At 39.9% G+C, this 23,275-nt stretch overlaps 1 protein-coding gene across 3 annotated transcripts in view; it reads right to left on the bottom strand.

Annotated features, from left to right (window-relative positions):
* PBX3 (PBX homeobox 3) overlaps positions 1–23,275 on the bottom strand; it is a 213,709-nt gene that overhangs the window by 5,792 nt on the left and 184,642 nt on the right. For 2 of the 3 annotated variants that reach the window (XM_004757308.3, XM_004757309.3), the window contains exon 6: positions 824–989. In XM_004757308.3, coding sequence (XP_004757365.3) covers positions 824–989 — 166 coding nt within the window. Of the gene's footprint in view, positions 1–325; positions 498–823; positions 990–23,275 lie in introns of all 3 variants that reach the window. The other variant, XR_006607435.1, reaches the window with a different exon arrangement.

Genomic DNA, 23,275 nt, shown 5'->3' with positions numbered 1-23,275 from the left:
AGGGGGTGAGGGGTCTGGGGCGAGGGAGGTGATGGGGGAGAGGGCAGGAGAAACAAAACAAAACAAAGAAATAATAACCCTTCGCTTTCTGAACTTTAAAAGATATATTTAAAAGACCTCCTTAGAAAAGTGCCTTGAATTGCTCCCCAAGTCCATCTGCCTGGACTGGCTGCACACCGTTCACGGTTACCCAAGTTCCCTGTCATGTATAGATGTTTCTAACTCCATCACGAACGTCACGTAAAATGTGGCCCAAATGTACCACGATATTGCGGACACTGCATCCGTGTAAGAGGCACTGCACCCCTCACGGCTCATCACCTACCAAGTCAGCACAGATGCTAAAGAAATGCCAAGAAGGGCAGCAGGCTGGAGTCTGCAGCTGTGTTAGGTAGGAAGCACAGCTGTACCCCAACATTTTAGCTTCATTACGCACAGCACCAGGTCACCTTCCCACTTCTGCTATCTCCTTCATTCTTTGACAAACCACTACGGACCTTAAAATGATACATGGAAGAATATAGTTAAAATATTTATTAGTGATAGCACTCCGCATAACTGCTGAATTAAAAACCACCATGAGGTGTAAATAAAGGTTCCAGAATCTACCAGTAGCGAGTAGCACTCGTTAGGAACAGTGGGTTTATGGACTCTGGCCATCCACTTATTCGCCGGGCCCTAGAATAAGCCCTCATTTTAATATAAATCTTCCTTTATAACTCCACTGGGTCCTCAGTAGGGCTGCTGTGTCCTGGCCTGTGGGACCGCGTTTTGTGGCACAAGGCTGCCCGAGCCAAGTAGGGAGCGAGCGGCCAGTACGCACCAGAATTTGGCGTGGTGGGCGAATTGGTCTGGTTGTTCTGAACGGCGGCGGCGACTGCGTGTGCGGCCGTCACGGCAGTCTTTGCGGCATAGAGGTTGGCTTCTTCCTGAAACTTGCCGATATTCTTCTTGTACCTGATTCGTTTGTTGCCAAACCAGTTGGATACCTACAAATCGCACGGACATAAGTGAAGGGGAAGAGAGGTCAACCTTCCAGCAATAACCATTGGATACCAAGAGGACACCTTGGGAAACACTCAGTTCTTAACTTACACCATGGTTTTCGAGGTTCGCTTTTGCTTTCTGCAAACCTTGACACTCAGAGTAACACCACTTCTTGGAGTTAGCCACAGTCACATTAAAAAGGACAGGAGCACTGTTCACAAAAAGTATTCAGTTGGTATATACCGATCGGTATTTAAGTGTTCAGGCTCCCTAAAAAGGAGCTGGAAAAAACTAAAGGGAACATTTGTTAAGTTAGGTAAATAACAAATTTTTGTGAAGGAATGACTTCTTGCTTTTGGGTCCAGAACGATTTTGGCAGTTGGACAGCAGAATCGTGTTTGGTCTGCTGAAAAGAGTAACATCAATTAATAATGGATGAACGACCCCTTTGTCTCCTGTCTTAGAAGGTTCTGTGTGTCTGCCAAAATGGCTGCTCAAGCTCGGCCAGTTACCACATGAGAAGGTCACAACTTGAAATTCAAGTAATTCCAAAAAGGTCAAATGCAAATACAGGGGAGCAGCTCTGACTTCATCAGGTGGAATATACTTGTGTCTTTTACACACTACTTATGACGTCAGCCCATGCAAGTGGAAGAGCTTTCTTTCTTTTTTTTAAAAGACTTTATTTATTCATTTGACACAGAGAGAGAGAGAGGTCACAAGTAGGCAGAGAGGCAGGCAGAGAGAGGAGGAAGCAGGCTCACTGCTGAGCAGAGAGCCCAATGCGGGGCTCGATCCCAGGACCCTGAGATCATGACCTGAGCTGAAGGCAGAGGCTTAACCCACTGAGCCACCCAGGTGGCCCTTGAAGAGCTTTCTAAAGAGGAACTTGGCGACAGGAAGATTTCATCACATTTCATTGACAGCAAAACTTCAGCCCAAGACTCATTGCTCATAGTTACGTGACGTGTTCAGGCACCTATAACTGAGCTAGATAAAGCAACACAACCCACACAGCAGGTTATAAAAAGGAACCCACCTGCTACATAAAAGGCTCTGAGCTCCCTTTTGCTAAAGTAACAGTTTAAAAATACTCTTTAATAATTTCTTAATAATCCGCTAAAGGGGCATACTGCTGTGGTATCAGGCTGGGTGGGTCACTGTTTTATTCTGAACAGTGATGCAGAGGCCCTGAGGAAAAATAAGGAGTCGTAGGAGCCCTCCAACCCAACTTACACCAGTGGGCATGCTTATTGACCTTCTCTGCCAAGAGTTTAATTGCCTTGGAAACAGAACTCTCATTCTTCAACCTATGGCACTCATCCTTCCAGAAGGAGCCAGAGAACCCTGGCAAGGAAGCCATGTGAGGAAGACAATGTTGGCCTTGGTTCTGCTTGCATGCTGTCTCATACTGGGGAGCGCACACATACACAGGCAGGCACACTTGCTAGGATTCCTGTGGCAACCATGAGCATAGGTTCGTCAGACAGAAATGAGCCAAAACGCATCAGGAAGTAAATATGCTAGAGATCAGGACTTCCTAGCTGCTTCTGTTCCACTATTATTCCTCCCCCTCCCCACACCCTTTATGGACTGTATATGTCACTTCCTGCCTTCGTATCAAATAGTAGTGGTTATAAGAACTATCATTCAATAACTACCTCCTATGCGCCAAGCATTACGCAGAGCCCTTGGCATCCCTGGCCTGGGTGGCTGACGGAGGTGGTTATACAGCACAACACCTATCCCAAATCCAATGGCCTTTTCTCTCTCCTTCTTTGATCTTTCAGCAGTGTCTGATATGCTGTGTGTGTGTGTGTGTGTGTGTGTTCTCCACAACTAAGCTCTTGGCCAAAACTCGACTCTTTTCTCTTCTCCTTGAGCAATTTTATCCATATTAATGATTTCAATCATTGTCTCTGTGTGGATGGCCCCCAGATTTCCATCTCTAGGCCTAACTTATATGAAGAATTTCGATTCTTGATTGTAAAATGTTAACATATAAATGTTTTGTGACAATCTCCAACTGAAGAGGTCTAAAATGCAATCCATGTGTCCTCTAAACCTGCACCTCCTTCTGTTTTCTCTTGTGTTTACAGCCTCTCCACCTCTAGAGACAGGGTACTTCCTATCTCACAAAGTCCCTGATTCCACCGTTGGACGATTCTAACGGATATTCAGTTCTCTATTAGGAACTAAGATCTCGTTCACTCTCACTTCTTATCATCATCCTCAGTTCCAACACCTCGATGGTGATAATATCAGGTTCTCAAACAGCCCCGGGAGACTGAACCCCACTAGGCCATTGGCCTTCTTTGCCCTCCCTTCTTTGAGCCCCATATGCTTGGGGCAGGAGCACATGAGCATCAAATAGGATGTGGCAGGGGGAGGAAAAGCCAGGAGAGTGTACAGGTGAGGAGGCAACGGGGACCGGAACCAGGCAGAGCAACGGTCATGGAGAGGGCAGCTATCACGGGGGAGGCATTGGCGGAATTTGCCAAGGACCAGCTGAAGAGGTCAAGGGAGAAGGAGAAACCAGAGATGATGCTGACGTGGAGCCCAGGCCTCCAAGAACACGGAGACAGATGCTCTGGAAGGGATTTCTGCAGCAGAAGTTAGCCTCAGTGACTCTTAGGATCCAGTCCCATACCAGAATTCTAGGTCTCTAAAAACAAAAGTTTTGACTCAAAATTGAAAAAGGACCATAAAGGTATCCGTTCTGATTATGCTCGTTAAAGCGAGTTCCCTCAGACCCTACCTCATGTTTCACAAGCACATTCTCAGCTCAGGAGACAGAACGACAGAGCCGGTTCTCAAAAAGCTCCTTCAACATACGTCCCTCTAGTTTGTCTGAATAAGACCAGCAGGCCTTTGAAAGAGTTAAATATTGAATATATCTACAGTGCAAAGGGAGATATTCCTGGCTGAGAGGGAATATGGCATTTCTTAAGTATAATTAATGAAAATTCCCCAACTCTGAATTTAGCAACAAAGGCCCATCTTAGAATTCTCCTCTTCTAAACAATTCTCTGTTGGATTCTGTACTTTGTAGTTAATATTACCTTGACAATCAGAGAAGCTATAATACATTAATGAAAGCTAGCCTGGAAAATCAGATTACAGCTTTATTAACAGTTTCATAATTGAGGTATCTCTGTACCACGGAAGGGTCTCATCTCCAGATACGCAAGAATCCCGTGTTTATGCATACCCCTGGACCAATCAAACAACAGTCATCACTAATAAAGGTTTATTTAATTCTCACAGTAAAATTTTAATATCACCAGCAGCCTGGGGAAGCTTTAGCAAGTGGATTTGCTTGACATCAGATCGTTTCTATTCTGCTAGTCCCAATACTTCTTAATCTTTAATATCAAGGCAATTAAAATTAATGGCCACTCATCCAAAGCTACTGTGGGCAGTGTTTCCTTGACACCAATTGTTTGATGGGATTACCTAGAGGTTAAACTAACAAGCAAGGTTTAATTGGAAGCAATGAAAGAAGCAGTGATCATACGTTATGTTTAACCTGCATAACCACATCTAAATGAATATCTAAAAATGTTAAACTATTTCTCAAATTAAAATATGCACGCCACATTCTGAGATCACAGATTTGGGTACTGCGGCCATCAGCCATTAAGAACAGGCTGCCGCAACTAAGATCAGTGTAATTAATGCACGAATCGACACCTAAGTTCAGGAATTTCTGTCACCTTTAAAACCAGATGGGTACAATTAGTTGCAAATGAAATCTCCACCCTCACCCTGTAAGAAGCACCAAAAGCCACGGATCACATGCATCCCTCCTACACGGTTCTCACCGTGGAACCAGGCCGTACACATGGGACAGTGGGCAGAGCAGAGCCTGCGCCGTCTCGGAGCTGGAATGGTCTGTGTGTTGGTTCCAGAACAGAAACGCGGGCAGGAAATTGGTGGAGAGAAAGGGAATATGCTGTCCCGTGCTTCTCTTTTGAGCCATGTATCAAGGATTCATGACTCTGGACTGTGCAGAAGGCAAGGGGCCAGGTGAGATTTTAAGACCAATTAAAAATGACCAAAAAAAAGAGAGAGAATAAAAATACAAGTATATGCCTCCTTCTATTCATGGTCACAGCTCCTAGACTGTGAGCCTTTGACAATTGGGGAAATGAGTAGGGAACATTCTGCAGGCTGCTGATTTTCCGGGGCCCCTCTGCAAGGCCAAGAAGTGGCCAGAAACACTTCCGGTCTCACTGTTTACTAGAGCCATGCGTTTCCCTAACTCAATCCAGCAGCAGACTGCCAATCACTTTAAAAGGTCAAATATTTTTATATGTGGAATCTAAAAAAAGACAAGCCATAGAATTTTGGGTATGTTAATGACTTGGCCCATGGCAGTGATCTGATGACTACTACCCCTTGCTATCTCCCATGCTATACCAACCAAGGAACAAGAGACCCAGATTCCGCAGGTCGCCCAGAATCAGACAGCAAAGTGTCATAGTTCCAGGTTTCAACACCAGGACTCCCCATCTGTTTTTTCCTTTTTAATATCAGTTGGGATGTTTACTGAGTATCTGTTATGGTCAATACTGTACTTTGTGGCATGAGGAGATAAAAGAACAAATAAACATGTACCTCTACCTGCCTAGAATTTGCAATCTGATGATATAACAATGCAAGACGCTCAAAATAATTCATAAAAATGCAAGATGGTGGTGATCACACACTCAGCTGTCTCTGAAAGAAGGGACTTTGGAGGGGAGGACTAACAAGAGAGGGCCATTCCCACTGGGGAGAATGAGGCACAGCAAGGGGCACTTAGGCACAGGTACCAAGGGGTGGGTGTGCGTAAAGGCAGGGGCAGCAGGATCTGGGTTCTGGCTATGGTCCAGGACAAGGGAGAGTGTTGTTGCCAGGGGAAAGCCTAAAGAGGCGCCCTGCAAGCCATCTCACAGCTCCCTTCTGCAGGGCCTCACTAGGTGGAAAAGTAGTGGAGAGAAGACAAAGGATGAGTGTGAGATTTCTAGGAAGTCCAGTGGGGAATGGGTTCAGGTGAGGACACCTGAGGCCGGGCGAGGCAGCCTTCCCAGCAAGGTGCCTGTCCTGTGTCAGTGGATGGCACACATTTTTGCTGGAATATTCCCTAAAGAAATTTTGAATAATCAGGTATCCGCTTACACATATTTTGTCCTTTGCACATTTCTGAAGTTGGTATCTACAATTTTTCATTATAAGTTTATACAGTTATAAACAGTGTTATTTCAGTTTGTCATAAATGTTGACATTTTAAAATAAAACGGTAACACTATTCTTTAAAATGTATCCAACCAAATTTAAATAGCAAAGCAATTTGATACCCACAATCCATTTCAAAAAATACATAAACTTGCTTTTCTTGAACAGTCAGAAAGTTTGCGTTCTCTTTTGTTCTCAGAAGTGTATTTCCATTACATTTCCTTTCCATAGTCTCCTAATACAAAATACGTTTATGCTCTACAAAAAAATGGAAATTGAAAATTGTTTTATTTCCTATATTATAAGGATCTACATGTTTAATACATCTTTCTGGATTAGGCTATCATTACAATTAGTCTAAAACTGATCAAAGCAATACAAAGACTTATTCCAATAAATAAAAGAACTTGTTGGGGCGCCTGGGTGGCTCAGTGGGTTAATTCGCTACCTTCGGCTCAGGTCATGATCTCAGAGTCCTGGGATCGAGTCCCGCATCGGGCTCTCTGCTCGGCAGGGAGCCTGCTTCCTCCTCTCTCTCGCTCTCTCTGCCTGCCTCTCTGCCTACTTGTGATGTCTCTCTGTCAAATAAATAAATAATCTTTGAAAAAAAAAATACAAGAACTTGTTTTAACCATCAAAAGTAGAGTAGTTTTTTTTGTTTTGTTTTTTTAAATATCACACATATATTTCTTAATGAGAGGGGTACAGGGTTAGAAAGCACTGATTGAAGGTGGTTCGGTTATCACCAGTATTTTATACAATCCCTTAGTGGGGACCAGAGAGGGTCTCACCCTTTGGGGCAATGGGCCATCATATAAGGTGGGAGATTTCCTTTCATCAAAGTGGAAAAATGGCAAGTGAGAAAGTGGAAGAGGGGAAAACCCCACACAATGCTTCCACCACAGCTGCCTTCTGAGGCTCATGGACTTTCAGAAAGAGTTTATACATGTATAAGGAAAGCTGGTCACCAGGCCCTAATACCTTCAGGCACTTACGGACCATGTATATAACCAAGTTCAAGACTGTTGTCTTAGGTGAACAGGCTAACTCTGGTTTCACTTCCACTTTTTTGTGTGAGTACAGTGCAAAGCCCTGATGGGGTGTGCTTACTAAAGACCTCTGGCTATAAAAGTGGGGCTCATTCAGGCAACCACTTTCATGTGTCACCATGACCTTTTGTGGCTAGACCAAGAACGAACTTGTCAGCTTCAGGAAATCAAAAACAGTCTGATTAAAGAAGGAAACCTAAAGAGATAGACATAGTTAAATTAATATTTAGCATAATCTTTCTGGAGAGTAAGCCAACCCTTTGAATAGGGTTGCATAGACCCTTTGAATCAGCATTACTAAGACATTACCTTGAGGAAATATTTAGAGGTATATGTGTAAAGGGATTCACTACAGTCCTATTTACACTAGGGGAAAAAAGTAGATTTATAGCACACCTGTATAATGGGATATCATCATTGATTAAAAATCATGTTGAGGAAGAATATTTATTGACATGGGGAAATATTCACAATATATTATAAAGAGGAGCAAAGGGCATTTTTTTTCTTTCATATGACATGAGATTTGGGGGGTAAAAATACTCACATATGTGCTAATGTACACACACACATGCATATGTACAGGAAAAAAATATTAGGATCCACACACCACTCAGAATGTGATTATCTTTTAGAGTGGATTTATAAGTCATTTCTATGTGTTTTCAAATATTACCCAAATTGATTTCAGATAAGCAGATATTGTTTTTTTTTTTTTAATTAGAGAAATATACTTTACAGTGAAAAAAGGAACCAATCTCCCTCTTTAAAATATTGTTTAGAAGTCATTTAACAATCTCCAGAAGTACACCAGGCCCTGTGCTGGCCTACACAATCACAGAAATTGACAGTCCCATTCCTGTATTCTATCAGGAGGATAAGCTTGGCAGATCTGAGAATTCTTGAAATAATTAAAATCAGACACTTTTTGTAAATCTCAAGCTGTTAAAATTTCCCAGACTGCTTTGAAAACTCCATGTTCAAATTATGCAGCTAAACCATCTACAATGTCTGTACAGTCACTGTAAGCCAGTTTATTAATTAGTTAGCATTAATTGTATCTATTTCACATTCTATCACTACATTTATCATTTTAACAACAACGTTAAATAAAAGAGAAAAATTATTACTTAAAGACTTAATCTTGAAGAAGCAGAAATGCAGAACTTCAGAGTTCATCCTTAGTTTTGCTTCCTTGCATAAAACACATTAGGCAGAGGATCAGCATTTGTTTGGAAAAGCAGCAGCTGACACTAAAACATCATTACTGAGATTAGAAAACTGAAAATTTATGAAGCACAAATCTTAGAAAAATTTGCCATTGTGTTTCCCCTGTTTACTTGTGATGCATACTTTATGTACTGTGCCTAATTAAATGCAACAGATTATGAAATGTTGAAATGCCAAGTCGTGTATAATGAAACATGTAGCATATTTACATGGTAAACAATTTTTACCTCTAATAAATAGTTTTTCCCTAATCAATATGTTTTCATCCCCATTACGTGATTCGATTTGAAATGAGGGATGGGAGCCAGATACTGTTCAATTTTTAAAGTTAATGGTGTTAATAAGCTAAATCTCCTTCCACTCCTCTCCTTCCCAAGGGTGCACAGTCAAGTTTATATAAGGACAGAACGGCTGGACTCACCGTAGATAACCATATGTGTGCATTCCCTTGAGAACCCAGAGGGCAGCTGGAGCGAGGGCCTGACAGCCAGCCAGATCTGGGTGAGTCCCTGCTCGGTGATTTCCTAGCTGTGCTACCTTCATCGCGCTGTCTGAGGCTCTCCCTTCCTGGCCTGCAAGATGGAATAACCACACCCACTCCTAAGGGGGCTGTCAGGAAAATTAAATGAGAAAACATGTTAAAATGCCCAGGACTGTGCCTGGGATGTACTAGGAACCCTCCAAAATGCTACCTTTCCCCTTTTTTAAAAAGAAGCCATAACAACAAACCCTCTGTGGGCTTTGCTTGCTCCCTGTAGTCACTAAGATCAGGGTACCTTTTCACAGGAACGTTGGATTCTGGGAGAGCCAGTCCACGCTCCCAGTGCTGGAGGAGGAGGGGGAACTGACAACAGGGAAGAGGCAGCGGTGAGAGAAGGAAAAAGGGGTGCCCCCCTGCATAACGGAGTGTAATAAACTTCCTACTAGAGATGGGTAACACCCAGACCCGAAGCTATTGTCCGCCACACACCTCCGGGCCAAGGTCACCCACAAAGAGCTGACAACAGTGCCTGAACTTCCTCATCTCTCCTCACTCCTGTCCCAACATAACCACATGCAAGACAATGCACTGGACCGAGAATCTGTAGGAAACAGGGTTTGGTTCCTCTTTGTACGTATATTTATAGCAGCAGCCATTATGGAGAGTTCATTATTACCTGCATTATCTCATTTAGCCCCACAAAGACCCAGTTTCACAGACTTAAAAACTGACGTCAGAAAATTTCTATAACTTGCCTGAGGTTACACAATCTTTCTTGTCCCTTTCCTCCTATGCCTTATCTAATAAGACCTGTTTTTTCTTAGCACTCTGCAGAAACTGTTTACTCCATTTTATCTCTTTTCCATTGTATTAAGTGGCTAGGGCTACAAGAGCAATATTCTACCTTGTGAGTACAACGTATTCTGGCTCCATTAGGGTTCAAATGTGGGCTAGCCCACAAATCCAAGCCATTATTTTTTTCTTTTTAGGAAGTAAGTTCCAAACTCCTAACAAATGACTTGAAAACCAACTTCTGAAACACAACCCACTTCTAATGGGAGAAATGAACAAACAGAAATTCAGTTTCCATAGTATCTGAAATAATCTAAAACAGATTCACTTGTCAAGTACTATATATATATATTTTTTTAATTTGAGGATGTGAAAAATTTTATTGCCATAATGTACTGACACCCTTACAGTTTGGCTTGGCCCTTTCTACTCTGTGCATATGATAGACTGATAACTGCTCACGACATTCACAAAGAGGCTCATCTGCAAAAGTATATAAAACGTCAGCCTCGCGGCCATAGTACACAGAGAACAGATGACACCGTTCATCTCCCTAAAACACGTGCTTCAGGGTGGTTCTAAATTGCCACAGATGATGTTTTCAGCTAAAGATTCTTTTCTTTAAAATTACTTCTCTCATTAAAAAAAAAATAAAAATGTGTTAGGTGTGCAGCTGAATAGACGCCACGGAAAGCCTGGCAGGTTTTGAAATACTGACACGTAGCTGGAGAGTGCCTCCCGCCAGCTCCACGGAAAGGTAGGGCCGTCTCCCAGCGAACACACCAGCACCTCCAGATTAAGAATCAAGAGCACTTTTTAAACAACAGTGAACTAGATATTTTGTCCAGCTAAGTTTCATGTAATAGAAAACACCAAATGTATTCAGTGTCATGTGTGAAGAACCCCTATAGCCAAGCCTTTAACCTCCTGGAAATCCATATTTACTCAACCACCACTCCCGATTAAATACACACCCCAGTTCTCTTTGCTTTTTAAGAATCCAGAAGATTTCACTGAATATATTTAAAATGGTAATACCTATCCTCAAAAACCTTTCAACATATGTAATTATTTCTCACTGAAAATGAATCACATGCATTTTTAGAATAAAGAATACACCGAGGGTAGATCTATTTAGAGACTAAGAATGTAGACACAACCCTACTCGCCACTCACTCACAACCATGGCCCCTCTCTGGCTCTCACCTTTATGGAGCCTGTGAAAAACTAGGGGCTCGAGGCTGCTAGCACACTGGTTTGCCTAGAGCCTCTTTCCCCTTTCTTCTGGAACCTTGACAAGGCTTTCTAGGCACCACATAACCAGCAGGAACACTCTAGTGAATGGACAAATTAGCATTTATTGAGCACTCATGATATACCAGGCCCTGTACTAGGCATTTTACATATACAAACTTATTTAGCCCTCCAACCTCTAAATACATGATCGCCATTCTAATCTTACAGGTTGAAAAATGGAGACTTCAGGGTAAATAATTTGCTCAAGGTCACAGTGCAACTTAACAGTGGTAGACTGGTCTGAGTGACTTCTCTCCACCTTCCTATACCGGATGTATGGTCAGCTGGAGTTAAAAGTGCCGATTTCTCAAAATACAAAATGATAGTACTACTTCTCAAATAGAATGTAAGTAACGAAACTCAGTTTTGGTAAACAATCTAGTGTACTTGCAGAGCAATGGTCTAAATATCTAATTTTAGAAAGTCAAGAAAGGAGAAAAAGAAATCAATAACACTCCTTCAAAACTTCTCTCCCTTTATCTCTGAGCCAGTCACCTGATGATGAGATCCTAGTGGGGGTAACCCAATTAGGTCTTTTATCCCTTTCTGCTTCTGAGCTCTGAGATTTGAAGGACAAGTCCCCAGCCCAGGCTGCTGGCTGACTCTGCCAAGGATTTAACCTGTTGACTCATCACTGGCCAGATCATTCATTCCACACACATATAAAGAGTGCCTGGCAGACACTGTGTTCCCCCAAAGCAGTCCTTGACCATCACCTATAACCTCCCAAATCCAGGCTTACCCTCACTGTCATTCTGTGCAGGACCGTATGTCCTCTTGTAATTACAACAGTTGTGACATTTATACAGGGCTTCCTCTTTTTTTCTTTTTTTTTAAAGATTTTATTTATTTATTTTGAAAGGGCATGAGTGAGGGGGAAGGGCACAGGGAGAGGTAAAAGCAGGCTACAGGCTCCTTGCTGAGCAGGGAGACTGATGGACAATGGACAAACTTGGGGCTGGATCCCAGGAACCCACAATCATGACTTGAGCAGAAGGCAGATGCTTAACTGACTGAGCCACCCAGGCACCCCTATATAGGGCTTAAGTGCTAAGTACTATTCAAACCACGCAATACATATTAACTAATCATATCTGCATAACAATGCAATAAGGTGGGTTCTATTACTTCCCTTATTTTATGGATGAGAAAACTGAGGCACAAAGATGTTAAAAGAAAGAGAGAGGGAGGAAGGAAGGAAAGAAGGAAGGAAGGAGGCAGTGCATACAGTATGGTTCAGAATGAATATCTGAAAAGAACATGTATATTAAGAAACATTACAAAGAATATCTAAGACACTGCTAATTACTTTTGGGGAGTACGACTAAGAGTCTGAGGCAGAAGGGAGGCTTTTGAAAGAAACAACTTTTGGTTTTGTTGAGCTCTAGTATATGGTTTTTAAGAATTTTATTAATCTCTGCACTTATCTTCATTATTCCTTCCTTCCACATTTTTGGTTTTAGTGTCCCTCAATACTTTTAGATGGATCTTTAACTCACTGATTCTCAGCCTCCCCACTTTATATACGTATAGAAAACATACATACACACTATATATACCCATATATTATACATGATAAATATATAAGTATATACTAATTGTATCTACATAAAACCATACTATATATATGATATATATTTAAAGCTATACATTTCCTTTTAAGCATGGATTTAGCCTCATCCCATGAATTTTGATAAGTGTATTTTCATGATCATTCACATAAAATATTTTGCCATTTTCATTGTGGTCTCATTAGCCCATGAGAATATTAAGAAATATATTGTTTTATTTTCAAACGGGAATTTCTAGTCATCTTCTGTTATTGAGTTATAGTTTAATTCCATTGTGCTCAGAAAACATATTCTGTATTAAATTTAAAATTTGTTGGGATGTACTTTATGGCCCAGACTGCAGTTAACTTTCAAAAATGTTCTGCAAGTACTTAAAAAGAACATGCATTTTGTAGTTGTTGAGTATACTGTTCTATATTGATCCATTAGGTTGTTTGCTAATCATGGTATTCAGATTTTCTGTATCTGTGCTACTCAAAGTGAGGTTCTGTAACCATTGCATCAGCATCACTTGTGAGCTGCAAATCACCAGGCCCCATCATAGACCCTTAGAATGAGAACTTCCAGGAACAGGACCTCAGAATCTGTATTACAACAAACTCTCCTGATCATTCTTCTTATGTGTACTAAAGTCTGGAAAGCACCATTCTATGTCATTAGAAGATTACATGTGTGTGTGTATGGTGCTGGTGGTGGGGTGTTCAGTGTGCAAAAATCTCCAGGGATTGTGGATTTATCTGTTTTTCTTGAAATTTTATAAGTTTTTACTTTGTGTTTTTTGAGCTCAAATTGGCATATACAAAGACAGAGCTGCTGCTGTGTCATTATTATTTAGAGCCTCTCTGCACCTCTAGTAAAACTTTTTGCCTTGATGTGTTCTTTATCTGATATTAACAAAGAAACACCAATCTTCTTTGGGTTATTGTTTACATGTTATATTTTTTCCCATACTGTTATTTGCATTCTATGTCCTTATGTTTTAGATGTGTCTCATAAAGAACCCATAATTATGTTTCATTTTTATGTCTTACCTGACAATATCTGCCTATTAGAGTACTCAATTCATTTATACTTAAAGGAATTACTGGCATATTTGGGTATGAACCTACCATCTCACTAAGTGGTTCCTATTTGTCACTTATAATGCTTCTCTCTCCCCCTTTCTTGCCTTCTTTTAGATAGCTTATTTTTAAAAAATTATTCCTTCTTTTTAAACAATTAAAAAAAAGTTCCTTCTTTACTAGTGTGGAAGTTATATATTCTTTTAGTATTCTTTATGTGACTACCCTAGAGATTACACATTCACGACTATCAAAGTCTAACTGGGACTTTTATATTAACTGGTACTTTCATTACCTTTTGCAGAAAACGCAGGAGTATTAGAACACTTACCTTCCCCTCATAACTTATGAGGCATTATTGTTGTATATTTTAATTCTATATGTATTATAAACCAATAGGACACTATCATTATTATTTTAAACAATTGATATTGATTTATATTCACACATACATTTACCCTTCTCTTTCCACCCTTCCTGCATCTCCCACCCTCTACTTTGGTATCTTTTTTATTTCTGCATGAAGAGTATTTTTTATACTTCTTTTTGTGAGAAAATGGTACAAATTCTCTATCCTCTCAACTTTTTACTTTATTTCAACCCCATTATCAAAGGATGCTTTTAGCAGATACAGAATTCTAGGTCGACATTTAATTTAGTTAATCTCTTAAAGATAACATTCCACTGTACTATGGTTTTATTCTCTTAAGAAATCAGTTGTTAGTCTAATTGCTGTTTCTTTGAAGGCAATTGTATGTTCCCCTCTGGCTGCTTTTGTTTCAGCTGTTTCCAGCTGTGTGGATTTCTATATACTCATTCTGTTTGGGGACTGTAGTTTTTCATGAATCTAGGGCGTGGAGTCTTCTAACAGTTTTGGAAAGTTATCCGACTTCACATTTTAAATACTGTTTCTGACCCACTCTTATATTTGCCTCTGACGCTCCAATTACATTTATGTTAGACTTCTCACTGTATCCTCCATGTCCCTGTTTTTCTGATTTTCTACTCTACTGTCTCTCCATTCTTTAGTATGGTTATTTTCTTGTGATCCATCTTCCTGTTCATTAACTTTCCCAACTATGTTGAATCTGCTTTTAAAGCCATATACTGAATTCTTAATTTTGATTACTATATTTTTGGCTCTAAAATTTCCATTTGAACTTTTTTATGGTTTCCAACCCTCTGACAAAATTTTCCATTTTGTCTTTATTTCCTTTGATATATTAAGCCCTTCTTTTATAGTCCATATATAGGATCCTTTTATTTTCTAGATTTCTATGGGTCTGTTTCTATTATCTATTGTTTCTGTTGGTTTTAGTACATGCTGCCATGTCTTCTTGTATGTCTGTTTTTCTCTGCTTTGTGCCCAGTGTTGTGTTTGCTTTGTTTATAGAAACAGCTTGAAGCCTAGAATGCTGCTATCTTTTTCTACAAAAAAAATAATTATATTTGCTTTGTCCAGGTACCTACAAGTACTTGTAATCCAATTTCAAAGACTGAAGTATTTGAAGCAGAATCTATTTACTTCCAGTGCACCCTTGCTAGGAAGCAGCCCTAGCAGTCTAAAGCCTCACTCAAGGGAAATAAGGTAGCCTTCCCTGGTAGGTCCTAGACACCTGGACACTGATTCCCTACAAAGTTTCCAAAAGTACTGCTTAACATCTCAGCATCATAGTCACTCTCTCAGAAGTGACCAATGACTCAAGGAAAAGTTATTTCCCCTGGCCTTATTTTCTTCTTATCTACAAATTCCCAGGACAACACCATCCATTCCCAGGGCCTCAGCTATGTACTTACATGGATGATTCCCAAGCTACATATTTAACCTTGACCTTTCTCATAGGTTATACTTCCAAACTGAACATTTCCACAACTGAGGTGCTGAGGGCAATGCAAACCTGGCATAACTTCCACAAACCTTTAATTTCCCCTCTGTCAAACAAGCATTTCCTCATGTGTTTCCTTTATCAGATAATAGTATCACCATTTTCAATTATGTAGGCTAAAAACCTCAGCCATCTTCTAATATTCTTTCCTCATATTCACAGCCAATTGCTTCCCCAATTTCCAAAATACAAGTTTTGCCTCCAAAATGCTTTTCAAATCCATCCCTGTTTTCTACTTTCAGTGGCCTTATTTCAATCCTCAACATTTCTTTCCCAGATTATTCCAATAATCTCTTATGTAGTCGCTCTCATTCTAGTGGTTTCCCCTTCAAATTGATCTTATACATTGGTGCTAGATTTCTCTCTCCTAAGTCTGACATACCACCCAATCCAGAAACCCTTACCTTTCTTATTTTCCTTCATAGTACTTATTAGTATGACATAATAATAATTATGTTAGTATTTATAATTATACCTAATATTTTATGAACATGTACCTCAATTAAGGTATATATTATTCTTCTTTCCTCACTAGACTATAATAAGCTCCACAAGACAGAATCTTTGTTGTAGTCACTGTTAAATATAGCACCATGACCAAAAATCACTAGTTGAATGAATATTGCTAAATAAATTAATTTAAAAAATTAATTAATTAAGTAAGTAAGTAAGTAAAACAGACATCTAAACTGCTCAACCTCATAAATGCAAGCATAACTGCAGACATCTAAACATCTACACAACGTAATTCCAGACCTTCTCTAATCAAGGTGCTATACCCTGTGGTAGGCATTAATAATATAATGCTGAATAAGACTACAGTCCCGATCAACATGGAATTCATCATCTATCAGGGGAACAGCATTAAACAATTAATTATTTAGTGCTTGCTTCAGCAGCACATATACTAAAATGAAACAATTCATTATTCCAGGCACCTGGCTGGTTTAGTCAGTGGAATATGTGATTCTTGATCTCAGGGTCATGAGTTTGAGCCCCACATAGAGTGTAGAGTTCACTTTATTTATTTATTTATTTTTAAGATTTTACTTATTTATTTCAGAGAGACGGAGAGCACAAACAGGGGGAGGGGCAGAGGGAGAGGGACAAATAGACTCCCCACTGAGCATAGAGCCCATTGCAGGCAGGGCTCAATCCCAGGACCCCAAGGATCATGACCTGAGCCCAAAGTCAGATGCTTACCCAACTGAGCCACCCAGGTGTCCCTAGAGTTCACTTTAAAAACAAAACAAAACAATTCACTATTTAGTTATAATTGTGATAAGTGCTATCAAGAAGAAGCATAAGAAACTATGAGAATACATAATGGAGGATATGAACTGGGAGTACAAGAAAAGCTTTCTTGAAGAACTGACAGCTGAAGTGAAAGAGTCATAATTAATAAAATGTTTATACATTTTTGTTGGGGGTGGGCAGGGTTAGACCATTCCAGGCAGGAAAAATAGCATAAACAGCATAATTATTATTATTATTATTATATCTTCTCCTCACTCTGTGATAAGCACTCTGCTAGGTACTTTATATATATTATCTCACTGAAACTCCTATAACTTGATGGAGTATAACTGTTTTTAATTCAAATTATACCTATGAGGAAATGAGGCACAGTGAGGTTGAATGACTTCCCCAGAGGTCACACAACTAATAAGTTGGGAACCTTCCTAATCCTCTCAGTAGAAAGTAAACCCATCCTTCTACCACAGTCCAAAATGGCACCCAAATGAACTTGTGTACTCGCCCAGGTAACTTCTGTGTCTTGTCAGTAACACATTTGTCTGTCTCCCCCAAGAAATCTGACATTTCTCAGGGAGAAGAACCCTAACTAATTCACCTTTGTTTGCCACAGTGCCAATCACAGTGCTTAAAGGAGGCCTGTTGAATGCTTCAGGATCTGTTGAATGCATTAGGAAAATAGCCCCAAAACCCACACAAGTAATTTTGGCTGGATCAAATTAATTTCTTTACATTGTTTGTAGCTTCTACTCTCAAAATCCATATTCCCTTTAGAAAAGTAAAATGCTTTCTGCATGGCTGACAGAAAAATCAGGAGAGAAGAGAAGCCAAAACACAAGGACAAAGGAAGCCCAAGAGAATCTCTGGAGGATGCCAGATATCCTGGGTAGGAATATCAGAGTGAGTGAATGAGAAGCCAGCAGGCTTGAACTTGGAGCCTGTTCTAACTGGTGCCTTTGTTCTTCGGACTACACTATCTTCTGTTCATTCCTCTCTGCCTACTCTCTACACTGCTCTGGGCCCCAAGATGCTTCCAGCCAAAGGAAGTCACTGGTGGGAGATAAGGAAAAGCAAGGGAAGTAACATCAGAGTAACCATTCCCCTGACTCCCTCAGCATAAAACTGTCTTTACTTAAGGTTTCAATTACTATCCTTCCAAATACAGCTTCTGCGTCTTGGGTGGGTGCTGGTAGCTCTTCATTTCTTTAGGGTAAGGGGTAGTAACAGAGCCGAGCATTACTAGCATTGCCCTTTGTGCTTTCCCTACACTCTGCCCACACTTCTGTTAATAGTCACTTTATTAAACTCTCCTCAAATTACTCTAATTTGAGTGTGCCATCTGTTTTCTTCTGGGACCCTGACTGATATATTGGCCTACTGGTCTGACATGCCTCAAAGAAGCAAGGCAACGGAAAGGTGAGATGCGATGATGAGGGGCAGGTATGAGGAGAGACTGCTGGGAATACTCAAAGGGAAGAAACAGGCAAAAGAAGGTGAAGGGGACAAAAACTGGAGGGACCATGGTTCTGATCATGGCTTCTTCTAGGCATAGGAAAACTCAAAAACCACTACATCGAAGCTGGAAACAGTGTCTCAACCCTTAGTTTGGGCATTCTAATCAAACTAGTGTTAGGAGATTTTCTCCAAAAATGTCAATTTAAAATAAATAAAAATACCCAACACCACTGGAGCCAACTCGAGGTACCCTGCTAATCATGGCACTGACTGTAGAGAAGACGGAAGCAGCAAATCAGAGGCTTCTGTTTTCTTTAAATCCTGCGGATATATGCCTTATCTGTACTGAGTGTTACAGCAGTCTCAAAGCTCCCATCTCTCTACAAGCTGCTCCTTTGTTCTTTGCACACTGTTTAATGACGTCTCTCTCCACTAGGACACACAAGCAGAGCCTTTATAGAACACAGGGTCTATAGCCTTCTTTTAAGACAAGTGAAAGAGCCACTTTAACAAAATAGCTGCCACTTTCCTTCACCTTGTCTCCAGCTCACCAACTGCGTCCTTACAGGAGAAATCCACTCCTGCCTTCTGCCTACTGCCAGAGCCACTGAACAGGCCTTTATAGATAGCTGGGAAAAATACTGTAATTTGATAGCCATCCTTTTTTGCCTGTTCTAATTATTATTTTAACGGGCTTCTTCTTATTTTAATAGATTTTTTTAATAAGGAAATCTTACTTACAAATTTTAATTAGCTTACTGAATATTCACTGCTTTGGAATAAGTAGTTTAATGAGGAAGGAGACCTCAGGCTACTAACTAGCCTGGAGTGTCTAAAGCAGCTTAGGGGGAAATGATGCAGCCCTAGTGACAGAAGCCCAGGCCTGGGCTGCACAAACAGGACTCGGCAGCTGGGGCCCTAGGGATAGAGGAATCACACTGCCTCTTGCAGAGGAAAAAAAAAAAAAAAAAAGTAAAAATCCAGTTTCTTGCTTTTTATCAAGAACCTCTGTGTAGGAAGAAGCCCCAGCGCTCCCACTTGTAAAGACTTGTGACTCTCTGTCAAATCACTTAACCTCTCTGAACATCAGTCTCCTCATCTGTAAGGGTTAGATAATAATTTTTTTCCATGCTAGACTGTTATAAAAGTGGGTCTTGTGCACCGCTTTAAAAGCTCTAAAATACGTTAGTTGAATGAATGAATGAATGAATCTTAATGTTGCCAATTAACCTCTCTACTATTTCAGGTTCTCATCTGTTAAAAAAAAAAGAAAATCAATCCTTTCTTTACAGTACATTTCAATTACAGTAGCAATGAAGAATAAGTGAACATTTTTCATTCTAAAAACACCTAGCAGAGAAAGTAGGGCCAGAGTTCTTTAAACTCAAAATTGGAATCAGGAGAACAATGGAGTTTTTTGTGACTTGCTGATGTGAATAATCAATGCAAGTTAGCTCTATTTCAAAAAGTAAAGGCATATTAATATCTGCTTCACTAATTAAGAATATGTGACAATTTAAGTATGATTCTCAATGCTTATGACATTTGAAATAATTTTTTTTGTGAATTTTCAGGGTGTTATGTAAAAAAAAGGGGCACTCCACCTTATTCAACCAAACCACGTCTTAAGAAACCAGAGACCTCCAATTCTGAGTTCAACCTGGAACTCTGTGCTAAGGACCTTTACATTTATAATATATTAACACAAATGAATGTAATACTAACATAAACTATAATTTTTTCACTTACCAGCACCTATTTATATAATATATAATGAACTTAAAATAACTATAATATATATTAACTTCACATGTAAAACCAAACTCCTGATCTCCCCTCCCCCTGAAAACCCTGCTCCTCCCAAATCCTTCCCCATCACACTTAATGAAAACTGCATCTTTCTGCTCCTCAAGCCCAAAATGTCCAAGTCCTTCTCGACCTTCTTTCTCTTCCAAGCTACGTTTCAACTATCAGTAAACCCTCTTGGCTGAACCTTCACAATTATCTGGAATCCAGCCTCTCATCACCTCTACCACAAACATCTTGGCCCAAGCCACCCTCATCTTCTGCCTGGATTATTGCAAAGACACCCTAACTGGTGGCTGCTTCTTCTTGTCTCCCTTGCTCTGTTGTTCATACAGCCGTCATGGTGATCCTCCTGAACCTTAAGTCAGATCACACCACTCCTTAGAAGAAAAGTCCGCCATTACCATGGTGTCCAAGGCCCCTTCAGCGTTTGGATCTCACCATCCCTCTGACCTCATCTCCTACTACTTCTCCCACTTGCTCAGGCAACTTTCACCTCAGGCCCTTTGCACTTAACTGTTCTCTCTGCCTGGAATGTTCTTCACACAGCTTGTTCATTCTCTCTTTCAATCTTTACCAAAAGATATTTTCTCAGGAGGGGCTTTCTTTACCACTCTATTAAAAATTAATTGTACATGTCACTTTCTGTTCTCCTTCCCTTTTTTGTTTTTCCTCCATAACACCTATCACTTTACTCTAATTTATCATCTCATTTACTCATTTTATCTGTTTGTACTCTCCCAGGAAAACGTAAGCTCCATGAGGCCAGGCTTGTCGTTGTTGTGTAAGTAGTAAACTTTTTAGTCAAGCGAAATATATATATATATTTTTTTTTTTTTTCAAAAAAAGGGCACACATCATAAGTAAAGAGATTGATGAATTTTCCAAAAAGTGAAGACACCCATGAAACCATAACTGAGATCAAGAAACATCAGGGGTACCTGAGTGGCTCAGTTGGTTAAGCATTTGACTCTTGGTTTCAGCTCAGGTGGTGATCTAAGGAATCAAGCCCACAAATTTCTTTCTCCCTCTCCCTCTGCTCACCCCCCACCTCATATGCATGTGTATGTACATTCTGTCCTGCTCTAAAATAAGTAAAGCTTAAGGAAAAAAAGAGGGGTGCTGGGGTGGCCCAGTCATTAAGTGGCTGCCTTTGGCCCAGGGTCCTGGGATTGAGCCCCACGTCAGGCTCCCTGCTCAGCAGGAAGTCTGCTTCTCCCTCTCCCGCTCCCCCTGTTGTGTTCCTTCTCTCGCTGTGTCTCTCTCTGTCAAATAAATAAATAAAATCTTTAAAAATTTTTTTAATTAAAAAAAAAAAGAAAGAAAGAAACATCCTCTTTCCAATCACTATTCTCCCAAGGGTAACCACTTTTATTCTGACTTTTAAAACTAAGATTAATGTTGCCTGTTTTTGAGGGTTTTCTTTAGTAGTCTCCAGGGGTGTGTGGTGGTCAGTCATGATCCCAGGGCCCTGGGATCAAGCCTGGAGTCGAGTGAGACTCCCTGCTCAGCAGGGGGTCTGTTTCTCCCTCTCCCTCCCCTGCTTGTGCTCTCATGCTCTTTTCTCTCTCTCTCAGATAAATTTAAAAATAAAAAAACAAACAAAGTAGGCTCCATGACCCACTTGGGGCTTGAACTCATGACCCTGAGATCAAGAGTCTCATCCTCTGCGTTTTACATTTTTCACTCATTATGTTTCTAAGCTTCATTCAAATTGGGTCTATGTAGTTGTAGATCATCCTTTTTCATGGCTACACAGTAACCTGTAACAGGATTATACCACAATGGATTTATCCATTTCCCCAGTCAATGGACAACTGTCTTATTTTAAGTTTTATGCCAACAAACAATGTTACAATAAATGCTTTTACACATGTCTCCTGATACACATACACAATAAGTTTTCTAGGGCAATTTCACTTAGAAGTAAAATTGTAGATTGAATGGTATAGATATATTCAAATTTATAAGATAGTGCCAAAAGTTTTAGGAGAGGCTATACCCACTTACATTCCTAACAAGAATATTTAAGAGTTCCTATTACTGTATATTCTTGCCAACAATGTGTGGACTCAGTATGGTCAAATTTAGGATTTTCTGCCACAACTTGGGAAATGTAAAATGTGATTTCACTGCAGTCTTTAAATCACATTTTCCTGATTATTAGTAAGAAGGGTCTTCTCATATAATTGAATATTTATATTTCTTCTGTGAAGTCCTTACTTGCATTTTCCATTTTTCAAATCCATTCTTTTTTTCTTGTTAATTTATAGGAATTCCTTCTGTATTTCGGATTTTAATTTTGCTTATACACTTACAAATCCCTTCTTGCAGTCTATGGCTGTCTTCACATTTTAAAGAAGGTTTTATTGGAAATGATTTCAAACTTGCAAAAAAAAAAAGTTGCAAAAATAAAAATAGTACAAAGAACATCTGTGTATGCCTTTTACTCATATTCACCTGTTATTAAACATTCTGCTCAATTTCTTTTATCATCTGTGTGTATTCATGCATGCACACTCTCCCTCTGTGTTTATACATGTTTGTGTGTGTTTATATACATACATGCACACATATATAAACACACATATACACACTTTTTTTCCCTGAACCATATGCAAATCAATTTTATACATCATGGCCCTTTATCCTTATATAAGTCAGTGTGTATTCCCTAAGACCAGAGATATTCTCTTTATATAACTGTAGTACAATTACAAATTATAATTGACTTGAATAAATTTAACCCAATATCCTTTACGGTATATTGTCCCTTTTGGTACAAGATCTAGTCTATGGTCAGGCAGTGCGTCTACCTGTCATGTCTCTATCCTCCTTTAGTGTGAAACATTTCCACGGCCTTTCTCTGACATTTCTAAAGAACGCTGCTCCCATCCTCCTTTTTTTCCTAACAGACACTCCTCATTTTGTTTGTCTGATGTTTTCTAGTGATTAGATTCAGGTTACATTCTCGGATGAAGCACTACACAAAATGTCTACCCATCCCTCTTTGGTGATGTTGCTTCTAATCACTTGATCAGGGTTTGTTCCATTTCTGCACTCTATAATTGCTTTTTTTTTTTTTTTTTTAATCCTTACAACTAACAAAGGGCCTATCGAGAGACACCTTAAGACTATTTTTTTCATCAAAATTTCCCCCTAAGGGCACCTGGGTGGCTCAATGGGT

The sequence above is a fragment of the Mustela putorius genome, unplaced genomic scaffold (assembly GCF_011764305.1).
Source record: "Mustela putorius furo isolate JIRA1106 unplaced genomic scaffold, ASM1176430v1.1 tig00000596_pilon_pilon_pilon, whole genome shotgun sequence".
Classification (NCBI taxonomy): Eukaryota; Metazoa; Chordata; class Mammalia; order Carnivora; family Mustelidae; genus Mustela; species Mustela putorius.
This window is presented reverse-complemented; position numbering and strand designations above follow the sequence as displayed.